Source organism: Pteronotus mesoamericanus, unplaced genomic scaffold, assembly GCF_021234165.1.
Source record: "Pteronotus mesoamericanus isolate MK-2021 breed Mesoamerican mustached bat unplaced genomic scaffold, CSHL_Meso_final contig_25, whole genome shotgun sequence".
Lineage (NCBI taxonomy): Eukaryota > Metazoa > Chordata > Mammalia > Chiroptera > Mormoopidae > Pteronotus > Pteronotus mesoamericanus.
Window position 1 is genome coordinate 1,339,564 of NW_026555105.1, and position 15,093 is coordinate 1,354,656.

Below are 15,093 nucleotides of genomic sequence, written 5' to 3' on the forward strand. Positions count from 1 at the left end.
AGGTGCCTCACAGCAAAAACGGAAAGCTGAAAATGACTGAAAATAATCATTAATGTCTATGTGGAGGGGGGTACAAAAATGACTTTTTCATGTCTCAGGAAGTTAAGAAAATAAGCAAGCCAAAATTTTAAGAGTTTTAGCAAAGGAAAAACCTTGGAATTAAACTTGCATTTCTCCTCCTCGGTGCCTGGACTTGGACGAGACTCCTAATTAGGATGGAGACTGGCCACCGCATCCCCCTCCTAACCCCGTGGGGCCATATTGAAAATGAGATGAGGAAAAACATTTGGAGGAAACTGTCCAAAAGCTCACACAGGAAGCAGAGCTGGTTGGAGCAGATTCTCCATGGTCCCTGCCAGCACCCAATGGTGAGGTCAAGCAATGTGAATGAATTGATGGAGAGGAAGGCAGAGCTGTCCTTGCCCAGGGGGCGTGGAGGCACATTCAGATCCTTTGTCTTCTCCTCCTCCCCCCGGGGCAGGAAAAGCAACATATGCATCCTTGTAGGAGACATGCCAGCGCCCCCAAATACCCACGGGCTCCCCTTTGGAAATTAACCATTCGTCACTCATTCCTTTGGCTTACAGCTGTCTCCTCCGACCTGGAGGGTCATGTAGCCTGCAGTCCCCTGCTCTCGGCCACGCGAACCACCACGCCTGCAGCGTCCCTGGCAGTTGGCACAGCGCCTTCCCACTGCCCATCTCATGGCCCCTGAGACCCGCCACCGCCCCAGGAGCATATCCCTGGGGTCTTCAAGGCCTGGGGCAAAGGAATCCGTGTAGGCCAAGGCCTCTAGAACCTGTGGGCTGAGGAACTGCGCCCCCGTGTTACGGATGGGCGTCTAGGGCAGAGAAAAGGTGGCTCTGCCCGTGGAGGGGGTGAGAGGACACGTCAGGACGCGGAGGGATCCTTCCGGGTCCCAAACCAAACTTCTGAGCCCTGCACCACTCTTGGCCGATCGGGGGCTGACAAGGGTGGGGGGAGTATTTGACTTCCCAACGTCTGTTTGAAGAGGCAGCTGCTGGGTAAGATGAGGTCTCAGGTATGGGAAGTTCCTTGAAAAAATAGAGACAGTGAAAACAGGACTGTGTTCTCAAATTCTAGCTAGAGGTTGAAACCTAATCTCTCTGTGTTTAAAAGGGAGATTAGTAAAGCGTTAGTTAGGCGGAGGTTAAAGACATGAGCATCAAAACAAGACTTGCTCCATGATGCAAGCAAGAGGCTTAGCAGGGACTTGAGAAGAGAATGACTTTCTCATTATGATTCAATGTCTCTTAATGTTGCCTCTAAAGCACTTGAAGTTATTTCCTCTCCAGGCTCACCAGCAGCGACACCACCCTGTCTCACCTTGCCCCTAACACCTTAGTTAGAAGTAACCTTCTAACTCCCCTGTCTCCAAAACCTGGAAGGCCTTGCGCCTCCTGAAGACCAGGTGGCAGGTGGCGGCGGCAGGGGAGAGGGCCAGGGAGGTGAGCCCCGAGGCCTTTCCCCTGTTGTGCCCCATCTGGAGGCCTGTTGACCTGCCTGAGAGCAAAACTTCCCATCCTGCCCCATCCTCTGATTCCGCTGGGCTACTGGCTCTGGCACTTCACCTAGAAAATTCTAGAGCAAGACTCAGGCTTCTTCTGCGGACTGAGCTGAGAAGGGACTCTCCCAGCTCCAAGGCGAGAGAGGTTTGCAGAAAGTCCCCAGAAAGCAGACCAGTCCCCACTTCAGGTTGGGGATTGAAAGTATGGCCCTCTTTTCTCTCTCTCTCTCTCTCTCTCTCTCTTGTTCTTTAACTTGGAACATAGGCACACATTAATGCCCATGTTTCAACATCTCTTTAAATGTGGCCCTGCCTCCCCACCTCCGTCCCGGACCAGCCCCTAGGGTCCTGGCCGGTCTGTCTTCCTACCCCCTCTCTGCGCAGAAATTAGGATTCAGAACGCGTCATTCCGATTGTGCAGGAATCTATTAGTGATTGCCAAGGGAGACACTTAGCATTTTAGATAAATAAGTAAATAGTAGTTAAATGCTGTGCGCCTCGATTTCCAGCGGTTTAGTACGTACGGCAAAAAACGCTGTATGATCCCGAGGGGGGAGGGATGATGAGGGACGGCGGCCCCCGGGTCTCCCACGGGCCGGCCTCGCGCCCCTCCACGGGGGGCCGGGCAGAGGGCCTTGGGGACGGTGTTGGCAGCCCCCCCCCCCCCGGCATGCCCCCCTTCGTGCTGGCCCACCCTCCCTCGCCAGCCCGCCTTGTCAGGATCCCTCATTTGGAGGCTTAATCAGATCAGGGAGCTCACCGCATTGCATTTGTAATGACTTGTTTACCAGTCTGCGCTGGCTCCCTCCGCCAGACTGGGCTCTCCCTAAGGACGGGGGCCATGTCATGTTCTTATTTGCCTCTCTTCCTGCTCCCACACACTGCCTGGCACCGAGCGGCCCCCGGTAATTGCATGTGAACCTCGGGCTGTGTGTCTCGGTTCACCACCCTGTCCCTAAGCTCCTTAAGAGACCTCATACCACCTCCTGCTGCTCCCCCTCTCCCGGGGCGTGGGGGGCTCGGCTGCTCGCAGACAGACGCAGAATGCCATTAAACCATGAGTCACAGACGGCTGGGACGTCTGCGTGTTTACCTGCATTGCCCCTCTGCCTCAGGGAAGCCATTACTGCCTTCCAGGCCGCAGGCTGTGGCAGCGGCGGCCCCCACCCGTCCCTCCGTGCAGGTGCACGACCCTGGCCTGGCCTCTCGAGTTCCCGGGGCGGGGGCCAGGAGAGGCGCGTGGCCCTGGCCTGGCCGCTGGGTTATCGTCCAGGGACCGGGGCTAGGAAAAGGAGTCGAATCAGCGCACGTGTGGGCCGGCTGGGCAGACGCCCGAGGAGCCGGGGAGGGTGGCCCCGAAGAAAGAGGAGCCCAGGGATGGAGAAACTGAGTCCCAGTGGCATCCCCGGTACCTCTGGGTCCAGCTAAGCCTGAGCCATTGTCTGTGTCACATGAGAGAATGAATTTCATGTGTGTGTATCCCGGCCAATTAAAATTGAGGGTCTTCTCCGCACAGCGCAATGCATCCTCCCTAACGCGGGCTCCGGAGCTCAAACCCCACCTCGGGCAGCAGCATCTCAGAGCTGGGATCACCAGGACGAATGTCTGGGGCCATGACCGCTGACAATGACAGCCACTGTCTTCCTACTGGCAGCCACCACCCCCGCCTCCGCCGCCCAGCGGCCTTCGCACTTTATCCTGGGGGTCTGGGCTGCGGCCCCCAACCCCACAGGAAAGCAGAGGGGCTGAGCAGTGCCTCTCCCAGGCTCCTGTTCATCGTGAGGAAGAGGGTGCACTCCGCCTTTGACCGAACCCTCGCTGACCCCTGTCCGCTCTCCCTGCCCCGGGGCGGCGAGGGCCCGGTGAGTCAGCTGAGGAGCGCGGAGGGCGCGGAGCCCTGCAGATCAATGCATCTCTCCCGCGAGTTGCTAAGCGGGTCTGATGAGTTGGCCGGGCACAGAGGAAGGCCTGTGTGGTGGCTGTGTGTCCTCTGCAGAGACGGGCCCTCTGGGAGCAGGCAGACACCGTGCCTCAGCCAAGGAACGAACCCATTAACATCAGGAGAGAACATCCAACGTACCCAGTGGACTTAGAGTTTGGTAAAAAAAAACTCACTTGTCTGCAAATAAAAAAGCGATCTTATCATCCGTCCACCCTTGTTTTTTTCTACCGGAGGGCCTGGCTGGACAACAGACCCCTGGGAGGTACCAGGTCAAGCGGAAAGACCCTTGTCCAAGGGCATTAAAAGTACCACTTTTTACCCAGCTTCAGGATTTTGTTAAGTTTGATAAATTCAAAGAAAGAAGAGATGCCTTAATATGCCCCCGATGGGAATGTGCCCCAAACTGGGAAGCGTTAGGAAATGTCCATCTTTCAATGAACAGCCAGAGACTCACAGGCCCAGCCATCGCTCGTCTCGGGTCTTCCCTAGAGAAACACTCCGCTCGGGCCGTGGAGCCACGAGCAGCGAGTCCGAGCAGGGCGAGGCGGCCGGGAAATCCTGGACAGGCCCCAACCGCCCGGAGAACGGCCACCCAGCCCCAGGTATTCCCACTGGAGAGACTCGGCCCCTGCCACAGGTTGAGACAGGCCTGGATGCGTTAGCTGTGAAAAACATCGAAATGCTGATAAGTAAAAAAAAAAAAAAGCACGTTGTGCAGTGAAATGCGCAGCGCGGTACCTCTCGTGTCGGACACATACCTGCACGCACCTGGGCCCGCGCACCTGTGGAGATGACAGTCTGGCAGATGCACCTCAAACGCCACCTGCAGTTTCCTCTGCCACGGACGGAGGGAATACACGGTGTTATTGGAGAGGGTATAGGGAACGAGGGCGACTGCCAAAGCGAACATTAGCCTTATTCCCGTATTGCAATGTGTTACAGGAAGTACCATCCATGATTACGCCTGCCCTGGCCTGGCCTCTCCCTTCCTCTAGATGGAGCATCGCTTTTCCCACGTCCTCTCTAAGTGCGAAGACGCCGGGCCCGCCGCAGGGGCCATCTGCCCGGCCTCCGGCCTCCACCCCATCCGCCCCAAGCCCTGCTCCCTCGGCGGCGCGTGGAGCAGCCTGTGCCAGGCCTGCATTCATGGTCTCTTCCGCCCCCTCCCCAGCACCCGCATCCTCCAACGGCTCCCTGCTGTTCTCAGGAGAAAGATAAGCCCCCCACCTCACCCGCCAAGGTCTGCAAGGCCCGGCACCGCCCCCTCCGCCCCGGACGGCACCCCACGGGGCTCGGGTCAACATCTCAGAATCTTAGACCTGCAGGCAGGGCGGGGCCGGTGAATTGGGACAACTGCAATTGAACAACAATCAAAACAAATGCAGAGTGTGAAGCGGCTCGGCAGCTCCCATGCCCCCCACAACCGAGTGAGACAGAGAAGGCAGGATCTGGGGGCGGGCGGGGCGGTCTTTGCACAATGCCACCTGTGGCCTCTGCAGCCCACTCTGGTGGACGTAGAGTCCGAATCTATACAGGTCAAGGCTCTACCAAAGTTGGGGAAATACTAGATTAGACATTACAAGCCAGCGGGGGTCCCACGGACAGGGAAAAGGGGATGTGGTAGCACAAGCAGGGGCCCCCGGGAGGGCCTCAGCCCCGGGGGGGGTGATCCACAAGCTTTGTGCTCAATGGCACCAAACGACACAGTGGAAAGCAGCGTGATCCCTCTGATCCCAGAAAGAGGAAGGGCCCGGTGGGCGCTCACGTGCCCCCCGCGCCTTGCCAACTCTCCCGCATCTCCTCTCCTCTTAGCAGCGGGAGCACGCCCGCCCTGCCCGGCGGCCGCCTGCCCGCCCGCCCGCAGCCGGTTCCAGGCAGGGTTATTTACCAAAAACACGGCTCCTCGTGTTTTCCTTCCAGAACGGTCTCTTAATGGCACAGGACCGTGCCTTTCCCTCTTTGGTGGAGCTTAACAGTTTCTCTTTAAAGTAGAGGTATTTACTTTTTTTGTGAAAATTTATAAAACTAGAGTAAAATAAATGTATTTACGTTTTTGGTTGTTTTTTTTTTGTTTTGTTTTTGTAAGCAAGCCTAAAGGAAAACATAAGCAAACAGGTGTAGGGGTGGCGTGCAGATGCAACGCCAGCGAGGGGTCCGTGGGTCGCCTGAACTTGGGGGACGCTGTTGAGCCCCAGGCCGATCATCTCCGTGGCTCTGGGCAGCTCGCTGCCGGCCTCTGAGTCTCAGTCCCTCTGCGAGCAAAGGAAGAATAAGGGTCTCTCATCCCCAGTTTGTTGGGGGATCAGAAGAGGACGAGCCCCCTAAGTTGACAGGGCCTCCCGAGTTTAGTTAGAGTTTTCTAGACTCTCCCTTGGAGACGCAGCCCCAACATCACGCTGTTTACTGCTCTGAGCCCGGCCAGCTGCAGGAAACATCACGCAACCCTAACCCAGCGTCGCTCTTATCATTCAATAGAACATCTCCCTCAATCAATACGACTTCAGATGTGTCATCCGGGCACAGGGCCACACTCCCTCCTCTTCGGCGCTCCAATTTTAGTCTGTGTTCCGGCAGAGGCAGCGCGTCCCCAATGTGCCCGGCAAAAACCCGAATAATTAACCTCAACCACATCAATGTTCCCCATTCAGTTCCAAAAATGCGTTTCTAAGGAAATATATAAGAGCACTCTTCATATGACGGAATGTTTTAATGTATCCCAGCCTTGAAGTAGCTAGAACAGGGCTCAGTTAATGGAGCGGGTCCTTTTAACATGGAGTATTTCAATAATAAAAAATAAATAAAGGCTGCTGTGTCATCGGCTGGAGAGAAAGAGATGTGCCCATAAACACAAACACAGAGCAAATCTAATTATGAGGCTCTTGTTTGCAGCCCAGGGTCAATACCTGTGATATTAGGAGACCGGTAATAAGGCTGTGTGCTGATGGCTTCGCTTCCCGGAGTCTAGAGAGCAAGCACTCGAAACGCAAGCAAAATTCAATGATAATTGTGTTTCTCCGCCCCTGTGCCCCACGCTGGAAAGAAAAGTATTCATGTCGGTGAGTGACCTCATCAGGGATTGTGTAACCCCCACAAAAGAGAGCGCGCAAGGGGTTCTGATCAGGTGTATGGGTGTATCGCCCACTCCGTGAGGACATGTGCGGTTTTCAATGGCGTTTTCTAATGGGAAAGTAACACTGAAACGTGGATATGGGCACGCGTGCGTGCACCTGGACATCTCTTCTTAGGCAGGTCTCTACCCTGAAGAGTAAACATTACAGAGGCCATTTTCCTGCCCTGACTTGGCAGCAAACTTCTCCTTTAGTAGAAGATGTGGTCTTCAGCGGACCTGCACCCGCTGGCCCAAGGCAGCACAGAGTGGTTGCTACGCAGAGATGTGCCCTCCCATCCCTAAGCCGGCAGCAGAACAACAGGTGTTCAGAGGAGGTGAGAAACCACCCCCGCCCGGTCCTATCACACAGTTACTCTAAACCCTGACCTTGGAGACATGCTGTCCCCAGCACTGCCCGGAAGACACAGCTCCAATATCTTAGTTAATCCCCCCACAGCAGACCAATCCATTAAGATGCCACCAAGGGTTTAGAGGCTGGGTGCTAGAAACAAATGCTGTACACGGAAGAGCAACCAAGCAGGGACACTTGAGACTTTCTCACTCCTCTGCTCAGCGAGAGGATTTGCTGCTATCCTCAAAGCAGCTCCATGGGTGGTTTCTTCCTTGACCACAACGGTCCTCAAGCACATTGTGCGCGAGAACTTCTGCTCAGGGTCGCGGACGCCAGCTACACCTTTAGGGTTGCATTTGTAGGTTTCCGCAGATAATTCGGACAGCGGGGGATTTTGGCTATAGGGCTGTCTTTGGCAATGAGCCCCCCAGGTAAGACTTGGCCCCACTAGAGGGGAAGAGAGCATCCCAGGTGAAAAGGCAGGCCCGTGAACATCTTCAGGTTCAAAGTCACTGCCTCGCTCTTCCATTATAGAGCTTTCGCCTGTAAAGCGGAGCAGGTATTAGACAGATGATCCTGAAGGTTGAAGTTCGCAATGCTGCACCGTGGAATCCGTGAAGGGGCTAGGGGAAGCTGAAAGCTTCTTTTTTAGGTGAAAAAGCTTCTTTATGAAGAAAAGAAAAATGAAGTTTCTTTTACGCCGGGCAGCCCACTGCCCGCCTACCTAGATACCCGCTGGACTCTCCTGTTCCTAACGCATGTCCGTAATGCAACCAGAAACGCGACTTCCCTGCCCATTGCTTCGTTCCCAAGGAAGATTAGGTGCTGGTTTAATCGTCCTTTCAACTGAGGCTGAGCTTCAAGGAAGCTGAGGATAAGAGGCTTACTTCTGTTCGTTCAGTGGTTCACACACACAAAAAAACAAAAATAAATTTTAAAAAACAAACCACTTACTGAGGACCTGCCACCGTGCCAGGCCCTGGGACACGGGGAGATGGCCTGTCAGCTGGGTAAACAGGGTCCTTATTAATTGAAATCTTTGCCACTGGGGAAAGGCCACCAAAAATAAATTTATTCACAACGGGGGCCCAAATTTCACTGTAAATAGTGAAGAATTAAGGACTTTGAGAGTGTATCTTGAAAAACAAAGAAACCAAAAGCCATGCTCATCAGTTTCCCTCTAGCTCATTTGTCACTGGGTCTGATTCTGCCAATGAGTATGAATCAAACCAGTGTTCACTCCCATCAGCTTCATAAAATTCTACGTCTTGAGCATGATTTGTGGTTTGGCTTGGCAGTCAATGTACATTATACTGTAAAAATTACCCTGAAGGGCAGGGACAGACGCTGATAGGAGGGAGGGAGGGAGGGAGGGAGGGAGGGAGGGAGGGAAGGAGAGAGACTAAATGTATCAACTTATCCACAGTTTATTAAGGAAGGCTCTTATCCTTGGATAATCATGAGTGTCCCAGAAAGAATGCTGGACTGTAAGGTTTTCCATCAAGCAGGTGGGTGCCGTCCTTGGCACATTCAGTGCCTTGATACCTAAGAGCCTCCCTGTGACGTTCCCTTCAATGAGCAGCTGAGTTCCTGGGATCCAACCCACCTCATGCCAAAGCTCAGCCCTGGCCCCAAAGTGACTATGGGCGAGGAGAGATGTTCTCGGAAGTACCGATACTCAGGCCCACACAAGTCCACATCTACCTGAGGAGCTTGCTAAGTCAGCTCCGTGTCCTGTCTGAAAAAAACTCCCTGTCCCCCTGCCCCACCCTCGCTGGACACTTGGGTGGAACGGCCAACTAAACGTAGGGTTAAAAAGGAAGACTCAGTCCTCAGGAGAATCTCAGAGACTCCAGTCACTATAAAATCTTATAAATTAGGTCTTTATCCTTCATACCTCCTCTGGCCTTCTGCTTGCTTGTGACTTCACCGCCAAGCCATCTGTTAATTCGAATGATTAGTACCAAGCTATCAGAATAGTTGAAAAGAGAGGAAAATTAAATGGCATCCTTTTAAAAAATATTTTTCAATAACATCCTCTGTCTCTCATCCTCATGAATTATTGACAGGGAGGTTCTCCACAAAGAAAGAGGACAAAGAACCAGTTATAACATCTTATTTCTGCCCCTGGACACAGGTATCCCTGAAGACTTTTTTTTTTTTTTAATATTTTACTGATTCCAATTGGCCTATAAGGAGCAGGGCCAACGGTCGCCCCACCTTTTCACTGGAAAATCCTCCCCGGGCCCGAAGGTCGTTCTCGGTTTCTTTGATGGATCTCATTACGTTCCCCCAAGTTAGAGCCTCTCAGGTCGCCCCAAACAGATCACACTTTCATTGTCCTGCCGCAGGAAACAGGTCTGACCCCTCCCTACCCCGCAAAACGTACACACTTGCGTGTGCTCACAAGCACACTCACGCACGCGTGCACGCACACGCAGACACGTGAGGCCAGCGCCCACACCGAGAGGCCAGCCCTGATCTCCCTGCCCAGGGCCTGCGGGGTCAAAGGAGGCCCGAGAGCTGCTTGTAAAGGGCGAATGACCATGGCCCGCCCTGGTCAGTTCCTTTGACGTCGCAGCACTTTGTCTTCGAACCCCCAGTGCTCTCAGAGTGCCTGTCACTCCACGATGAAACATTGCCATTGGCCAGTGGAGGCAATAAAGTCCCCAAACCTCTTTGATTTCCCTGTGGTATTGACCTTCATGCAGTTTACCACCCTCCAAAGCCACGATGTCCACTGTGACCGGCCCACGGGGCTTGCTGGGTTACCCACCAGCCATCCCTGTCCCCTGACACTTCAATAAGGCATGGAGCTGAGGGAAGTTCCCTGGACCAACGCTCAGGCCACGTCCCGCAGGGCCACACCTGCCCTCGGTGGATACCCTCTGTGTCCCCCCGATTGCGGGGAGCGGGGAGCCCTTTGAAAAGGGGCACCAGTGACCCACCCCCGGCTCACCTCTCTGCTCAAATAACCAGCGTGAAAGAGGAGAGCCTGACCGCCACTGCGGCTGTTACGGAGGAATTATTGCCTATACTGCGGTGCCACATTCCCAGGGAGAACTGGAACGGGGGTGGCTTCTTGTGTCTTAGCTCCACTTTCAGACTTTGCTTCTGATGTTCATTTTTTCTCTCTTTGAGTCTGGCTTCCCCTGCCCCCAGTCAGGGGGTCCCCCTGTTTGCACTTAGGATGTTGGTGCGAAAGCCGATGTCGGGGTGGGAAGTAGAGTTTCTCCGAGCTCGGGGGGGCCTCAGGCTGTCTACCCACCGGTCAGTCCTCGGTCCATCAGTCAGTCCGCACGGGGAGAGCATGGCTCTAGTCACATAAAAACACATTTTGGGGTCACTCCTGTCCATTCACAGACAAGAGGAAAGTTGTAAAAGCACGATCGTGGTTGGGTTGTGGCCTTCCACAAAGATATGTCCAAGGTAAAAGACCCTTCACCACCTGTGACACTGGCCTTAGGAGAAGGGTCTTTGCCAATGTCATTAAATGAAGAACCTGAAGATTAGATGGCCCCGGATTTGCGGTGGGCCCTAAATCCAATGACAAGTTTCCTTAGAAAGACCAAGGGAGATCTGATCCACCGAAACACAGGGAAGAGGCCACGTGAAGACGGAAGGAGAGGCTGGAGAGAGGCCGCCACAAGCCAAGGAAGCCTGGGGCTGCCCGAAGCTGAAGGAGTCAGGAGGGAGCCTCACCTAAGTCTTTGGAAGGAGAAATGTAAGAGAATAGATCGTGTTGTTCTACGCCACCATGTTTCTAGCAATTTCTTCGGCAGACCTAGGAAATGAGCACAGCAGCACCCAAAGAGGAACAGGGGTTCCAACAGCTCCCCACATCCTCCGCGGCTCCGGCGCACACCAGCCGCCTGGGCTCAGCCTGCCCTCCCCCGGCTCTCCGGTCTCACCCCTGGGCCTTTACTCGCCGCTCCCCAGCCCAGGAAGTTCCCGCTCCTTACTCCCTGCATCCAAATATCCAGAAAAAGTTCTGTCTCTCCCAAGAAAACTCCCCCTTTGGGTTCCTCCCTTAACAATGACCTGTCCTTCTCTACAGAAGGACCACAGAGACCCTTCTTACCTCATGTCGCCCCCCGCCTCATTCGGCTCTCGGCATATGCCCGCTGGCATGCACGAATGCTCTTTATGCTCAGGAGATGGCAAGAGCCAACACCCATCTGCTGCAGAGTTCGCAAAGCGCTCACCACGCACAGCATCTTGCTTGACCTTGACATTGAGCCGTTGGGTAGGCAAGACCTACATCGGAGCCTAGTCACACAGACAGACGGTTCCGAGGAGGAAGGCGACCAACCCGCCAATGTCCTTCCTATCAGGATCGAGCCAACGGTGTCTGTCTTTGCCCTGTTCGTTTATCAAGAGCATGGTTTTTCTCTCCCTGCCCCTTGGCACACAACGTGGACTCTGGGAACGTAAACATGGAGGCTGAGGCAAACCTCCAGGGCAGCTCGACTCGCCCGTGTGAAGGTGCTCGGGAGAGAGCTGCTGGGAAAGCTCTGCCTGTGGGGACAGCTGGTGGGTTCTGCTGGGCTGTGCTGGGGTCACCCAACCCCACCCAAGACACCCCAGTGGGCAATTCCATTGGCCATGCCTAGTTGACAAGGAGGAAAGGCGTGGAGCGGGGATGAGGAACAGAAAATGTAGAAAGGCCACAGTTGGGTTCCCTGACCGTATTTCTGCCTGCCCCCCCGCCCCCGGTCCCAGCCTGTCCTCCGCGATCTTCACCCTCCCCGCCCCACAGACGCAATGCCTTTCACTGGACGCTTGGCCGTCCAGCTGAGCAAGTCCCTACCTTCACTTCAGTTCTCACGGAGAAACCAGTCTTTGCCCTGGGCTACTGAAAAGGGCTCTGGGGGCTGGGGGTGGAGGGTCGGGAGCCGAGGGGGCGCCCGGGAAAGTGCTGTCTGCCTGTAGGGGGCGCTGGAGCTACACAAAGGTGCCGGAGACGGTGTCCCCAGGGAGCAGAGCCTCGGCCATCAGACGGCCCAGGGTCAGCCCTTGAGCCAAGCCAACAATCAGCCATGAAAGGACGGTAATTCAGTCACTGCTGGCCAGAGGGGACCCTGCAGGCTTTGCACTGAGGGTCTTCATTTTTCCTGTCAACACCCTGCAAGCCAGGCTGAGACCCTCTCATTCCCACTGGGCAGAGGGGAGAAAGGGAGGGGAACTCGAGGTCCAGAGATGTTAAGCCATTTGTGCCGGTCGCCCAGCATGTGCAACTTAAAACAGCCCGTGTTCCAGGAAGCCGTCTCCACTAGTTCGCCCTGTATTTACGTCGGAGCATGAGGAGGGGACCTCTCGCCGCTCCGCACGCGAGCAGTGTCCCCGGCCGCCCTCACACAGGATAACCACCTACAGTCTGGTTTCACGTGGACACGCGAGCCCGTCTGCTGACCATTTCAGCCCCGCAAGGCTCCCACGGGATCGAGTGCGCTTTCTTAAAGGTGAGGGAAGGTAGAGGCACCGAGAGTTCTGCCTCGCGTGTCCCAGGTTCTGCCAGGAACCCGCACCCAGGACTCCTGGCCGATACTCAAGGACGTCCATCGGCTTCCCGTTACCGGACCCTCCATGCATCTCGCCGGGGGTCCCCACCGAGCAGCCTGCCCCCTAGGGTAGGGTCACGCCGGCTGTCCCAGAGATGTCTCCCGCTCAGCCTGCACCCTCAGCAGCCCAGGCCTTCTCATGCCCAACACGGATTCACGTCCCGGGAGGGCGTTACCTGCCGTTTCCGAAGCAGCCTGCCCGAGGGTCCGGCGTGGGTCCAGCCCCTCGCCGTGGGGAGGGTGGCTGTCTTTTCTCAGCGCCCAGAGTGGCTTGCGCAGTCTCCTCGCTCTGAGCTGCACGCGGCCCTGCAAGAAGCTCCCTCGGTACCTGGAGGACAGAGAGACACATGAGCCATCACCAACCTTGGGAGCAGGTGTCCAGAGGCTCATACGCACAAAATCCCAAAACAGCAATGCTCAGACAAGAGAACCCACGGGCCTGGGGTGCCCGGGAGAACACAGAGGCTTGACCTTTGTGCAGTTTGTCAGGTCTTAGGGGCGCTTTGCCCCTCTTCTCCTTGTCTTTCTTCCAAGCCATGGGGACAATCATAGGACCTATGTCATGAGGTTGTTGTTGGGACTCAGTGAGATAGTGCTTATAAAACTCATCCTGTACCACATGCCGCATAACCTGCGTGGGAACTAAATGCTGGACCATATGGCCTTGTCTCCTGAGTGACCGGGCTGCCCAATAGGAATTCCTGCAATGACAGGCATGTTCTATCATCTGCACTGGCCCAGGCAGGACGCTAACCACTGAATTACTGAGCATTTGAAATGTAGTTAGTGTATGTGAGGAACCGAGTTTCACAATGTATTTCATTTTAATGACTTTACGTGGCCACCTGTGGCTCGTGGCTGCCGTATCGGACAGTGCGGGTCCAAAGGGTCTCCTGCGAAAAAATGGGCCCCCCAGACTTTCCACTGAGAGAAACCTTCCCAGCTCGCCTGGGCTAACCTCCGCAATGAAGGATTCGCGTCTCAGTGTGAGCGCACGGGAACTTCAGGGAAAGAAGACTCTAGAGCTTCTATTTGCAATTATTTTCATCTAGACATTCTTATGTCTGCCGTTGCATGCCCTTCAGAGTGTACATAATACATTGGTGGGATACACATATGTGACATTTGTAGATGAGCAATTATGCACTCGTTACTGAGTGCAGGCTCGAAACTGGCTCCTCTCAGAAACACGCACGCGACAGCAGAGCAGCCAGCTAGTCTAGCGCCCCCATGCCGCAGGTGAAAGAACTGAGACGCAGAGCCGCCGTCCTGGGAGACTCACAGCCCAGGCGGCCCGCGGGGAGCTAGGCTCTCCAGCCAGGGCTCCGCACCGATTAGCAGAGGTCGCCATCAGTGGTCAGCTCATCGAAAGGGTCTTTGCCCCGGTTCTAGCCCCCTGGTCAAGCCACAGGGACTTGTTCCCGTCATAAGCCTCAGTCCACAAGAATTCGACGCCTGCGGCACTCTCCAGAACCACCCGGCTGGGGAGGACGGCCAGGCGGCCGGCCGGGCCACGTTCCTCTCTCATTTGTCTGAGCCTCCCCGGACATCCGGCCGCGGTCCCGCGAGCGCCGCGGCGCTGGCAGGATTTTCAATCAGCTCTGCAGAGCGAACGCAGCGTCCTCTCGGCGCCGGCATGGACGGCAGTGGCGATAGGAAAGTGACTTTCTGTTCATCTTTTCTGGCTCTGGGCGGGGGAGAGGCCCCGCGTACGGGGTACGGCTGCTCCTTGGCCCCGGGCAGCAGCTATCGTTGCCCAGCGGCGCCCGCCTCCTTCTTTGAAGCCATGGTCCCTGCCTGTCCAGATCACAGGTTCCAGAAACTGCTCTCGGGGCCTGGGTGGGAAGCAGCAGGGCTGTGGTTTGATCCCCACAATGCTCTGCACCAGTCAGGCCAAGAATGACTCCAATGGCAGAGACCACGGAAGGAAGGCGGGCGCAGGGGCACGGGGAGCGTCCCCAGGGCCAGTCACCTTTGCGCCCATGTCCATGGGTGACCGCCAGAAGTCAGCAGGTGTTAAGAGTGGCATAGCGTGAACCACAGGGGAGTTCTGCTTTTGGAAAATGGAGGAGCAAGGCACCCCACTCAATGGAAGCAGCCAGGGGCCTGCTGGGAGAGGCCCGGCCCCTGAATCCGCATCTTTTTAGGGTGGAATTTGGACCCTTTGCCCTTGGGGAAAGCCCAGGCGGGTCTTGGCATTGCCCTCAAAGCAGTATTTTCCTCAGCCATGGGCAGAGTCTGTTGTGTTCCCTCCTGGGTTCTCCCCCAACATGCTCACGCAGCGCCCCCGGGAACAGCGTGCCCACCAGGAGTGAGCAGCCAGGGCGAGGCAGGGCCCGCAGGCTCACCGTCACCGGTCCCCCGGACCTCCGCCGTTTAGCAGAAGCCAAAGTGCCTCTCGCCTGCACCGGGCTGCACACCCGTGCCCGGCTGCTGGAGCGGTGGCTCCCAATGGCCACACTTGCTCCCATCTCTAGGGGATTGGCCTGGGCAGATGGCAGCTCAGTCCTTTTGCCTCTGAGCAGGACAGTCACCCCACGGGATCAGGCAGGACGGGGCACCCAGCATCACATCTCCACGCAGCTCTTCCCCTGCTCGGTC

The 15,093-nt window shown here is 55.8% G+C and overlaps 1 protein-coding gene across 1 annotated transcript in view; it reads right to left on the bottom strand.

Annotated features, from left to right (window-relative positions):
* Positions 1–15,093, bottom strand: part of ZNF831 (zinc finger protein 831) — a 54,057-nt gene that overhangs the window by 26,030 nt on the left and 12,934 nt on the right. The window contains exon 3 of the mRNA XM_054573342.1: positions 12,669–12,820. Within this exon, the coding sequence (XP_054429317.1) occupies positions 12,669–12,820 (152 nt within the window). The remainder of the gene's footprint in view (positions 1–12,668; positions 12,821–15,093) is intronic.